Source organism: Geotrypetes seraphini, chromosome 11 (assembly GCF_902459505.1).
Source record: "Geotrypetes seraphini chromosome 11, aGeoSer1.1, whole genome shotgun sequence".
Taxonomy (NCBI): Eukaryota; Metazoa; Chordata; class Amphibia; order Gymnophiona; family Dermophiidae; genus Geotrypetes; species Geotrypetes seraphini.
The window spans coordinates 109,752,729-109,765,834 of record NC_047094.1 but is presented as its reverse complement, the minus strand read 5'-3'; the positions used below and the strand labels follow the sequence as shown (position 1 = coordinate 109,765,834).

General features: G+C 43.0%; 1 protein-coding gene across 1 annotated transcript in view; it reads left to right on the top strand.

The window, feature by feature from the left end:
• RNF114 (ring finger protein 114) overlaps positions 1 to 6,042 on the top strand; it is a 41,076-nt gene extending 35,034 nt beyond the window's left edge. Inside the window, exon 6 of the mRNA XM_033914224.1 lies at positions 5,369 to 6,042. Coding sequence (XP_033770115.1) covers positions 5,369 to 5,434 — 66 coding nt within the window. The 3' untranslated portion in view covers positions 5,435 to 6,042. The remainder of the gene's footprint in view (positions 1 to 5,368) is intronic.
• Positions 6,043 to 13,106: the final 7,064 nt, after the last annotated feature.

The following is a 13,106-nucleotide window of genomic DNA, read 5'->3' as shown; positions in this document are numbered from 1 at the left end:
TCCAGAGGCTTACTTTTTCACACACACACCCCCATCAGAAGGTGCTCACGACCGACTCTTCGACTTACGCTTGGGGGGCTCATCTGGATGGTCTCCGTACTTCAAGGCTATTGGACCAGTACGGATCGCCAGTGCCACATCAATCTCCTGGGGTTATTAGTGATGAAAATCTTTCTTATCAAGAACATATAGGTAACACAGTTAAATCTTGCCTCTATCGTTTGCGTATGATTCGTTCAATCTCCAAATTTTTGGAGCCCAAATCTTTAAATATTCTAATTCACTCGCTGGTTATAACAAAGCTCGACTACTGCAACTCGTTACTAATCAACACAACGCAAAAAGAAAAGAAACGTTTACAGATAATTCAAAATATCGCCGTCAAACTTTTACATAAAGGTAAAATATATGACCATGTAACTCCTTTTTTGATTGAATCACATTGGCTCCCCATTAGCCATTGAATTACTTATAAAATTTTGCTTTTAGTATTCAAAACTCTTTCAACGAGTGAACCATTATTTATAAATCGGATGCTCATCCCGCATAACTCAACATGCACTCTTCGATCTTTAGCGCAAGGATTATTGGAAGTTCCTTCTTTAAAAGTTGTAGGTACTAGACGTCATGACATGTTTTCTATAGTGGCCCCTCAAACTTGGAACTCCCTATCACAATACATAAGAGATGAAAAAGAACTCAGTCATTTTAAAAATAAACTAAAAACCTATCTTTTTAAGGATGCCTTTAGTCTCTAAAATAAACATAATTTAGGCAGTGTAGTTAAGTCATCCCTCCTTATGTTTTCTCCCTGAATGTTCTCTCCTTTTTTAAAAACATTAACGATGTAACTTTTCCCTTTTATCCTTTTTGTATTTCTGTTAAATTTGTTTATGAATCTGTTTTTTACCCTGTTTTACTTAATATTATATGTATGTTTTTTAACATGTTTATATAATTCGTAATTCGTTTAGTAAACTATGCATAAGCGATTCATCAAATTAATAAATAAACTTGAAACTTGGAACTCAGGGCGATTTTCAGTGCTCTCAATGCTTTTCAGCATCTGCTTCACGACCGTGTAGTCCTCATTCGCACGGACAACCAAGTCGCTATGTATTATGTCAACAAGCAGGGAGGCACGGGATCGGCCTCCCTCTGTCAGGAAACTCTGAAAGTTTAGGATTGGGCAATTTGCCACAATACCTTACTCAAAGCTGTCTACATTCAGGGGGTGGACAATGCCTTAGCGGACAACTTGAGTCGTCTTCTGCAGCCTCACGAGTGGACTCTCCATTCCACGCTCCTTCATCACATTTTCTGTCTGTGGGGAACGCCTCAGATAGACCTCTTTGCAGCCCCCCACAACTTCAAACTGCCTCAGTCCTGCTCCAGGATCTACTCTCCTCATCGCCTCGAGGCGGAGCTTTTCTGCTGGACTGGACGAATCGCTTTCTGTATGCGTTTCCTCCATTTCCTCTCATTCAAAAGATTCTGGTCAAGCTGAAGTCCGACCATGCCACCATGATTCTGATTGCTCCTCGGTGGCCCAGGCAACCTTGGTACTCCCTTCCTACTTCAACTCAGCAGCAGGGAGCCCTTCCTTCTACCAGTGTTTCCATCGCTGCTTACACAGCATCAGGGATCTCTGCTTCATCCCAACCTTCAGTCTCTCCACCTGACAGCTTGGTTCCTCTCAACATAACTCCTCTCCAGTTTTCGCAAGCTGTGAGGGATGTTTTGGAAGCTTCACGGAAGCCTGCTACTAGACAATGCTATACCCAGAAATGGACTAGATTTTCTACTTGGTGTTTTTCTCATCATCAGGAGCCTCAACATTCCTCCTTGTCTTCAGTTTTGGACTATCTTTTGCACCTTTCTCATTCTGGCCTCAAGTCTACATCGATACGAGTCCATCTGAGTGCAATTGCTGCTTTCCATCAGCCGCTTCAAGGGAAACCTCTCCTCTTGTGGTTTCCAGATTTATGAAAGGACTTTTCCATGTTATTCCTCCTCTCAAACCGCCTCCAGTGGTTTGGGACCTCAATCTTGTTCTTTCTTAGCTTATGAAACTTCCATTTGAACCTATTGACAAGGCTCATCTGAAGTATCTCACTTGGAAAGTTGTGTTTCTCATTGGCCTCACTTCTTGAGTTAGTGAGCTTCAAGCTTTGGTTGTGGATCCACCTTTTACAGTGTTCCATCATGACAAGGTGGTTCTTTGCACTCATCCAAAATTCCTTCCTAAAGTTGTCTCGGAATTTCATATCAATCAATCCATTGTTCTTCCAGTGTTTTTTCCAAAACCTCATTCTCATTCTGGAGAATCAGCTCTTCATACTCTGGACTGTAAGCGTGCTTTGGCTTTCTATCTGGAACGCACCAAACAGCACAGAACTGCTCCTCAACTTTTCATCTCCTTTGATCCGAACAAATTGGGACGTCCTATCTCTAAGCATACCATCTCCAACTGGATGGCGGCTTGTATCTCTTTCTGCTATGCCTAGGCTGGATTACCCCTTCACAGTAAAGTCACAGCCCATAAGGTCATAGCAATGGCAGCTTCTGTGACTTTCCTCAGATCTACACCTATTGAGGAAATTTGTAAAGCTGCCACTTGGTCCTCGGTTCATACCTTTACTTCTCATTATTGTCAGGATACTTTCTCCAGATGGGATGGATAGTTTGGCCAAACAGTATTGCAAAATTTATTCTCCTAAGTTGCCAACACTCCCACCATCCCACTGTGGTTAGCTTGGAGGTCACCCACTAGTGAGAATACCTGCCTGCTTGTCCTGGCATAAAGCAATGTTACTTACCGTAACAGTTGTTATCCAGGGACAGCAGGCAGCTATTCTCACATCCCTCCCACCTCCCCTGGGTTGGCTTCTCTGCTAGCTATCTGAACTGAGGAGACGCACCCTACGCTGGGTGGGAAGGCACTAGAAACTTTGAGTTTTCCTTCAAGCAAGTCTGCTTGTGAGGCGTCCGCATCGGGGCTCCATTGGATCACGTCACCCTCTAGTGAGAATAGCTGCCTGCTGTCCCTGGATAACAACTGTTACGGTAAGTAACTGTGCTTTCTTTCCCTATACTTGGTCCCTCTCCCTTCCTCCCCAGCGCCCATCATTGCTCCCCCTCCAAAAAGAAAAGGACCACATAAAGTAATTGAACATACATGAACTTTTTAGAAAATGTTCTATACATTTTAAAGTAAAATAAAAAAAGATTTTATGTAGCTTACCTACTTAAAATATGTGGTTTATTGTTTTGTGGATTGGTTTGTTTTTTCCAGTTCAGCCTGACATAGACATGAGTCTGACACCCCTTACCTAAAATGTTCCCTTCTCCAAAATGAGTGAGCGAGCATCAGTTTTATGGCTTTGAATGTTGTTGCTGATAGGCTGCAGGCAGGAGTTGTGGTCTTTTAGTGTCAACAATTTTTATTGATGAATACACAGCCATACAACAATGAAAACATATCATGAAACAGCTCAGGTCATCCAGTTTTACAATGAAATTACAACTCTCCCCCCCACCCTGTAGGAATCTTACAATGTCCATTTATCAAACAACTGAATACCCACCATAAGTAGGAGGCCAACTCCCCTCCCCAAACTCCATACCAACTGGAAAACTACCCCCTGGATTAATGTACCAAACCCCCCCAAAGCTTACCCTTCTCCCCTTCACAACGTATTACACAATAAACCACCCTTTTGGGGATACGATTCATAAGTATGGTTCCCACACTTTTATGAAAATACATTTTCTCTTGCAAGATCCATTGGCTTCTTTGGCCTCCTAGCTCGCCAAAGTATAGGGGGGCCGCCCTCCAATTACCGTATATATTTGAATATAAGCCGAGATATTTGGGCCCAAAAAAATGGCACAGAGTTTAAATGCAGGTGGAACATATGGACAGAAGATGGAATAATAGGAGTTAGATAGAAATTAGGGTGACTAAGGAAAGATTGCAGATGAAGTTAGAAAAAGGGTAGGAAAATGATCCCAGCATAGGGTAGGAGTGGATAAGCAAGTCAATATGTGGTGTTGGTCCTTGTGAGTATGACTAGATAGTTGCTTCTTCCTGGAGTAGAAATAGTCTCTTGCATTACATAAAGCCTTTCTGGGAGTGTATTCCAGAGTGGGGGGACTATTTTGAAGGCTGATAAACAGGTACCACATCACATGAGATTTCCTTTGGCGAGGGTGAGGTTTAGCAAATAAGCTCTGAATATGCAAATACATTTAATGACTGCATTGCAGGTAGAAAACTTCCCCTCTATAGCTATAGTTGCCAACAACTGGATTTGATTTTTTTTTTTAAACTAGTTTTTAATTAACAAACTAAAAACCTTTTACATTGAAACTTGAAGCGATTTACACTCTGATCTTTCTGTCCTCGGTTGCCTCAAATGATAGCAGTTACCCTATCACAATACACAATATTTGGCTCCCCCCCAGCCTGATTTATTTTTTTTAACTTTAGTTTTTAATGAATAAACTAAAACCTTTTTCATTGAAACCTGAAGCGATTTACACTCGAATCTCTGTCCTCAGTTGCTTCAAATGACAGCAGTTGCTCCATCACAATAATTCCCCCCCTCCCCGGTGTTCTTGACTAGGATACTAACAAGAAGCTGCAACAAGAAGCTGCAAATGCTTTTTAACTGATGATGGATTTTGGAAGATAATCTTTAATGAACATTCAAACCTCAGTTTTCGAGTGTTTTGCAAGACGAGGAAAACATTCTCGCAAAACTTGTCTCGCAAACCGAGTTTTGACTTGATTTGCGAGCACCCACCCCGAGAACCAGCATCACTCTCCCCCCGCTTGCAAAGCCCCCCCCCCGCTCGAATCGGCACCCGGAGAATCTCGGCAAGAGGGAGAATTAGAAGGGTTTGAGCATGCGCAGATGCATGCTCAAAGCCGGCAGAGGCAGGAAGATCTTCAAGCGGCACCGGCACGTCCTGTGGGCTGCGTGCCGGTGCCGGACGGGGGGGGGGGGGGTAGTTAAAGTTGGGCGGGCGGGGGGTCCCTGTTCTAGCGGGGGGGGGGGAGTAATGCCGGTTCTCGTGCCGGTGCCAGACGGGGGGTGAGTTAAAGTTGGTCGGGTGGGGGGGGGGAGCTTTGCGAACGGGGGTGGGGGTGGGAACGTATCAAAACGAGTTTCCATTATTTCCTATGGGGAAACTCGCTTTGATATAGGAGTATTTTGGTTTACGAGCATGCTTCTGGAACGAATTATGCTTGTAAACCAAGGTTCCACTGTATACTGTACACTACTACACTGGCTTTTGTACCTGAGCACAAACAAAAATTGTAGCTCTCCGTATGTGTTTCAAGCTGTGGTCTTCTTTTCAGGACTATGATGCTGATGAGGAAGCCATGATGAATGAAGCCGTGCTGCGGTCTTTGGTGGATAACTGAGCCTAGAGACGAGAGACTGAAGTCACCTGTGTCTTCAGTTAGCTTTGTGCTATTCCTCTGCACTTCATTGCATTCTGTCTCCAAGTTTCTCAGTTGGAGCCCATGCATTTTATTTATTTTGTTTTAACAAAACGAAAAACACTTTTCCCAGCAAGCCTGGGCATCTGACTAGCACATAGTGTCTCCCATGTCCTCCATGGCACTGCCTCAAATTTAGTATAACTTTTTTTTCTTTTTTTGGTTCCTAGATTAGGAAAGCAATAATAGTGCAAATTTTTTAAAAGTGGATTTTTTTTTTTTCCGCTAGTTTAATCAGATCAAGAGCAATATTTAGGTATTTATTGGAATAGGTTTGAATAAATATCTTAGGGCCTGTTTTACAAAGCCATGCTAGCGGCCCCGAAGCCCATAGAGATTTAAAGGGCTTCGGGGCTATTGCTGTGCGGCTTTGTAAAACAGGCCCTTAATGTTACGGTGAATGTTATTTCCTGGAGTGTATGGCAGCCTGAAGCACGTTCTTCAGGGTCTATGCTGCCTGTGTTTTATTTTTCAGAGAAAACCAAAAAAAACTCTGGAGTGACGATGTTCCTAAATGGACTTTATTAGAAAGTGTCAAAGTTCCAAAGGTACACTGAAATCATCCACATAAAATAATTCCATCCACATAAAAGTAAATCATCCACATAAGAGCCTTAAAGGACCTAGTCCGCTAGGGATACAGGACCCAACACGGTCCGCATTTCGACCAAAAGTCTTCTTCAGGGGTCCCTGGGAGTCCTATAAAGGGACCCCTGAAGAAGACTTTTTGTAGAAACGCAGACCGTGTTGGGTTCTGTATCCCTAGCGGACTAGGTCCTTTAAGGCTCTTATGTGGATGATTTAATTTTTATGTGGATGGAATTATTTTATGTGGATGATTTTAGTGTACCTTTGGAACTTTGATACTTTCAAATAAAGTCCATTTGGGAACATCGTCACTCCACAGAGTTTTTTTGGTTTTCTCTGGATTTTCTTCTTTGTGGATATTTTGGGGTCAATTCCTTTTGTTTTGTGTTTTGTTTTTTTTTGTGTTTTATTTTTCAACAGGAAGAAGACTTGATCTTTTAATTTACAGAATAAAAAAACTTCATAACCAGTGGGAAGGGATCAAGATTTTTGGAATATTCTTTATCGATTTTTTTTTTTTTAATTTAAAAAAATAAAATTATATTGGCAAAAATCCCAGTTCAAACACTTCTTGAACACCACCCCCTCTAGCCACAAAAGCAGTATTCAGTTCTTGATCTATGTGCCCTCTGTTAGATTTAGGTGATTAGTAATTTGGTTTTGGACATCTTCTGTTTCTTACCACCAGAAAGCTTTAGATATCTCAGCTGGTAGGCTAAACACTTTTTAATTTTATTCAGAATATACTAGTGTTTCGGTTTTGGAGCATCTTTTCATTAGTTTCTGCTATTAGGAACCTAGGAGAAGTGCCAGAATCACACAGCCGCAGCTGCAGAATGTTTTAAAAATTGTTGTGCCAATAACTAACACCCCCCCCCCCCCACCCTTTGTGGCAAATGCTCTGACACCTAACCAGTTCCTATGGTCATCAGAGTATTTTCTGTGCCAGCCCATCCTGTTGGCTTTAGTAAAAGAGACCCGTATGTGAAATATTAGAAATGTAATAAGTAAGGGCAGAAGAAGCAGGAGCCACAAAGATAAGCCTCCAGATGAAACACTAATCAGCAAGTTATTTTGAAGCATCTTGTTGAGAATTATGACAAATAGGTTTAATAGGTACACTGCTCCATGGGAGATTAACTATCTATTAGCATGGCTTTTTAGTTGATAGAGTATCATAACACACAGACTTTTTTAACGAGGACATATAGTCACATTTGAAAGGACTGGAATAAAGTAAAACTGATTAAACAAGTTGGTTCTTTCTGACTTTGACCTGGCAGTTTCCTATTGCTGCTTTGGGCCTCTGACTCAGTCAGAACCAGAGCTGGGATCCTAGTGCCATAAGCTTCATTTCTCTCCTTTGTTTTATATCCCACCCGTATGTTCTAGTTCAGTCACTGTAAAAATTGTTCAGGGCCATGGTTCCTTCCAGAATGCTGTAGTCCTGGGCCCTAAATCCAGACACTAGATATTATTCTGAAGCCCCCCCCCCCCCACACACACACACACACACCTTGCACGGCTGAGAATGCTTCTTGGATAGTATTCCCAACTAATCTGGGAAGCAAAAAATAAAAAATGCAGATGAAACTAGATATCTTCCATTTCACAGTCCTTTGCCACCTAAGCCTCTGACAGTTCTTTTATCCCCTGCTTGGGAGAAATTCCCAGTATAAAAGCACTTATGCATTGGCACTTTCATTCTCTGAATTGACAGATCCACAGTTGCAAGAGTTAATCAGTTTGGTTCTCTTATAAACTCCAGATTAAGGGGTCCTTTTACTAAACTGCTGTAAAAAAGTGGCCATGACGTGCCCTTATGCAGTCCTTTTCCTATGCATTAAGGTCATTTTCACCACAGCAGTTTAAATGGCTGATTTTTATTTTTCTGTTTTCAGAAAGAATGTGCATTAATGTTGCCGTTAGTGTGCCGCCATTAATAGACAGTAGCACGTGAGCACTTTCCGTCATCCATTTTATAGGTAGTGAGGGCTCAAGTGATAATCCTGAGTAATCGGGCAGTAATCGAGATTAGTGTAGAAATGCGTGCTCGCCATCCCTCCTCCCACACCCCCTCTGCCAGTCCAAAATGATTTTTTAGTGTGCGGGTAGGGTGCACAGATTATGAACTTTACCACACGAGACTTCAGCTTATCCTGCAGTAAACCCTTTTAAGCCGCAGTAAACGCACACTTAGTAAAAGGGCTCATAAGAGAGGAATAATCTAGAACTGCTTCAGGCTGTACAAATAGTAATGTAGTAAAAGTTGTCCAGTCCATCCAGTCTGCCCAACAAGGTGGCTAGAGTTGAATGTGGCACCTTGTACAGTTTCCAATTCTTCACTAATCATGGTCTCTTCCTCTCACTTTGAGGCACAGACCAAAGAAGTCTGTCCGACATTGGTTCTACTTTACAGTTCCTGGAGTTGTTAAAGCCCACTCCAGCCTTGAACCTGATTTGGGGTTTGTTTGGGGTTTTTTTTGCCATTTAGGGGACCCAGACCATAGAAGTCTGTGTGGCATTGGTCTTACTATTAAAATTCAAGTCAACTGACTGCTTGAGTACTCTGGGTAAATGGAGGTTGTAGTTTCTGTGTTGTGCAACCCTAAGCTGCCTTGAAAAATGGATGTTTTAAAAAAGAACTTTGTGCTAATTATCAAAGCAGAGATATGCATACATCTCCAGTAGGCTCTCAAAGCACATAATGTGATCACAAACATTTTTAAAATACTTTACAGCTAAATGGTTTTGTTCACAATATACTGGGTATATGGTTAACATTGTGTTTTAAGCAGGTCATATTATAATAACACGCCTAAGTTTGAAAGCGAAAGTGGTGGTTATTTTTAGCTTGTGTCTTTTCAAAATACCAGTGCAAATCTGGAAGAAATCATACTTATGTAAATCACAACTCCACCCAACCTCTGCCCCTGCATTCCTGTTATAGAAGAATGCACCAGCTTTCACCAAGTGTGCCATTAGGAGTAACCTAATTTTGTACGAGCTCAGTTTCTAAAATTACTCTCTAAGGCCTGCATTCTATATTGTGTGACCCAAGTTGCACATGCAAATTACCAAGCTAATTAGTTGCTGATAACTAACACCTAATAATTTATGTTAATCTGCACTAATTTGATGTTATGGGCACAACTTTCTAAGCACATTTTCTGGTGCAATGTGTTTAGGAGTCCTGATGATAGGTTATATACCTCTGGTCGCCAATTGATTGCAGAAGGATGTACTGATTTCAGCACTGCAGACTCACGCTCTGCATCCTGATTTGAGAATTGGATTTTCAAGACTTCACATTTGTCAAAGTTTGGCTTATTACATCTTGGATCCCTGAGGAAGGTGTGTTTAGCCGAAACACGGCCCTTGTTGGGTCCTCATGATATATGTGGATTGAGTGTATCGTTACTGCTTTTATCAAGAAATTTTGCATAAATTACAACCAAAGGTCCGAGAACATTGTGTTTCCACAGTCTCATTTGTTTGGATCTACATCTTTTGACCCTGCCTCCTTCCCCAATGGGCTGTACTGCTACCTTCAGTTTTTCCTTTTGCAAGCAAATTGAGAAGATGTCTTTCTAATCTGCTCTTTTTACTATTTTCAGGATTTTAAAATGCATTTTTGAGGCTTTGGTGCTGAGAGAAGTGTGTGGCGCAGTGGTTAAAGCTACAGCCTCAGCATCCTGAGGTTGTGGGTTCAAACCCATGCTGCTGCTTGTGACCCTGGGCAAGTCACCTAATCTCCCCCATTGTTCTGGGTACATTAGTTATATTTTTGACTTTGCCGGGACAGACAGGGAAAAATGCTTTGAATACCTGAATAAATTCATGTATATTGCTCTGAGCTCCTTGGGAGAACGTTATAGAAAATTGAGAGAATGAATAAATATTTGGGGCAGCTCTGCCTGGGAGAGGATACAGACTGAAACAAGTCTGCTGCTACAGGGCAACCCTGGATGGCAGAAGCACAGAACAGTCTGCTCTGATGGCCCCAGAGGAACTCATTTTCCAAGGGCATGCCATTTTGCATACCCTCCTAGATGATATTGATGACTGATGCCAGCCTGTACGGCAGGGCCACTGGATTCTCTTGCAGAGAAAATGGTCCATAAATCAATTGGAGCTACGAGCCATTAGACCAGTGTATCGCAAACTTGTGTGCTACGAGATGCCAGAAAGGAGAGGCGCCGGCTGACTACCTATAGGACATGCTGCGAGAGGCGAGTACTGGAAGCAGTCCACCAGCACCTCTCCTCTTTGGTGCCTCTCCTCTAGTACCCCCTTCCCCCCCCCCACCAGTGGTAATTGGAGGCTCAGGGCTGTAGATGGAGGGCATCTGTGCATGTGCCGACTTAAGTGTGATGTCACACGTGTGATGTCATCACATCACATCAACGTCTGCACATTTCCAGATGCCCTCTAGCCGCAGCCCTGCGTTTAATGTGCTCAGCTTCAAAATGTTTGTGCATACTGTGTTAGATGATGGAGAAGTCCCTGGAAGGCAAGGCAGTCAGGGTTTTCTTAAGCAGTGCCACCACAGTGGCTCATGTCAACCGACAAGGGGGAACCAGAAGTGCTCAGCTGCGACTAGAGGCCCAGTTGGTCTTGTGGGCAGAAGCTCATCTGCAGACTATCCACAGCCCATGGGGTGGGAGTAGAGGATGTACAAGCCGATTACTTCAGCCAGCAGACATTAGACCCAGGAGAATGAAAGGCGTTTGATCTCATTGTGCAACAGGATCATCCAGTGAAGGACTTGGTGGCCTTAACCTGGAACAAAAAGGTAGATTGCTTCTACAGCCAAAGGTTTGAATCTAGAAGTGCTGGGTTGGACGTGTTGGTTCAACCATGGCCGGAAAAAGAACTGCTGTATGTGTTACATCATATAATCATTGTTTTACATACCTCTACAAGTTCACTGCGGTTTACAATCAGCAAGAGTGGAGACTATATCCAGCATAACAAAACATAAAAACCTAAAATGCACACCATTTTGCTTTAAGCACAAATTTACTAAAAAAAAATGTTAAAAATTTTCTAAAACTCTTATTAGTCTGAGAAGTAACTTGAACAAGTTTTTCCAAGATTTAGCAGCTTGATAGGCAAATATTCTAACATTTTTTCTTCTCAACTCCGGAAATTGAAATGGGGTAAGCCGGGACATTTGCAGAGTTGTGAACCATCCAGCGCTGGTGCTACTAATGTCTCCGAATTGGCAATGTCAGCCATGGTATGTGGATCTAGTTCGTCTCCAAAGAGACAGAAACGTCAAAATGCCAGTACATGTGGATCTTCTCAGTCGGACCAGTTCTCATGAAGAATCCGGAACACTTTGAACTTATGGCATGAACGTGCAGCCTTAGTGCACAAAGGATGCTCAGAAGTAGTTATCTCTACTCGGAGCTAAGAAGCCTACAATGGTCGAGCTTACACAAAGGCCTGGAAGATTTTTCAGCGCTGATTAATGTGCCAAAGATAATGTGAAGCCCTTTAAAACTCCAATTTCAGTAGTTCTGGCATTCCTGCAAGATGGATTAAAAAAAGGTCTGGTGGTGAGATCACATAAAAGTACAAGTGGCAGGTCTCTTGTGTTTTTGAGCCTGAGTAGAGAAGGATTCTATAACTTCGTACCCAGACATATCCCAATTTTTGAAAGGAGCACTTGGGTTGCGCCAGCTTGTATGGCGACCTTTCCTGTTGTGGAACCTTAACATCATTTTGAAGGGACTTACTAAGGCTCCATACCAGCCTCTCCAACAGGCTTCACTGATGGATCTCACAGTAAAGACTCTGAGCTAGTTGCACTGAAATCAGCGAACGTCTAATGATTGTCTCTCTAAACTGGTTTTGACTGGTTTAGCGATTATCAGATTTGCTGACCCAATGCACAAAACAGCTCACCGTATGTTTTTTTCCACGATCGCTCATTCTCCGATCCGGCCATATAAATAAGGTCATTAATATTGAAATGCCATGTAAACTAGCAGAGCAATTGATGCTCTAACATGGCTTCCCGATGCACCAAAAAAGTGAAGGCTTTTAGTGATCTGAAAAAAGCCACTGGTCAAGACCAGTCGCTTACCTGTCCTACCAATACAAATTAATATATTTATAACATGCCATATCTTTAAAAAAAAAAGGGCATAGATGCTGTGTGTGCAGTGTGCATAGATGCCCACCCTCCTGCCACCATGAAAACCCTCCAGTACTAGCCAAAATTATCAGGAGGAATGCCTGCTCCCCCTGCACCAGGTGCCCCCGAACCATCCCCTACCCTTCTCTCCCCTCCCTCCAAAAAGGCAGTAGGGATGCTCACTCCCTTTTGCCACCCAATGCTCTACTGAACCTCCCCCTGTCTCTTTGAGCAAAGTTGAGAGCAGGAGGGAGGCTTTGTCCCTCCAGCTCCAAGGCCTGCCAGTCCAAAATGGTGGGTGTTCTCCCCGGGGATGCATGGGGCGGAGCCTTAGATGTCTGAACCAATCAGGGCCTTAGGCCCATCCCTGTGGGGATCCCTCCTGTCTCTTGGAGTGGCCGTCATCGTTCCGGGGGGGGGGGGGTACGGACCCACGGTTGTTGTTGAGGGTTGCGACTGCTGTGGTCAGGAAGTGGGGCCGGCGCAACTTTTTTTTAAAAATGGAGACAGATATTGTGCGTGGATAACACGTACATCTGTGTTCTTTAAAAAAGAAAAAAAAGTTCCCTGCCCCGAACAGCTGAGTGGCAGGAGGCTGCTTTGGGGCTTCCCCTGCTGGCTCTGCACATGTGTGAGAGTCGCTCTCACAGCGATCCATTGGACGGGAGAGACAAAGATTACAGCGAACCTCCATGCAAATCATTTGCATGCAAACTTGTTGTGCATCAATTGCTCTTTTGGAATTGATCAAAAATCAGATCGCAGTAGATCCACGTGTTATTACCGACCCTGTTTAGTGCATCTAGCTTTCTGTTTCTAGTGGCGATCGTTTCTGTGAGAAGGGTCTGAGTTGCAAGCACT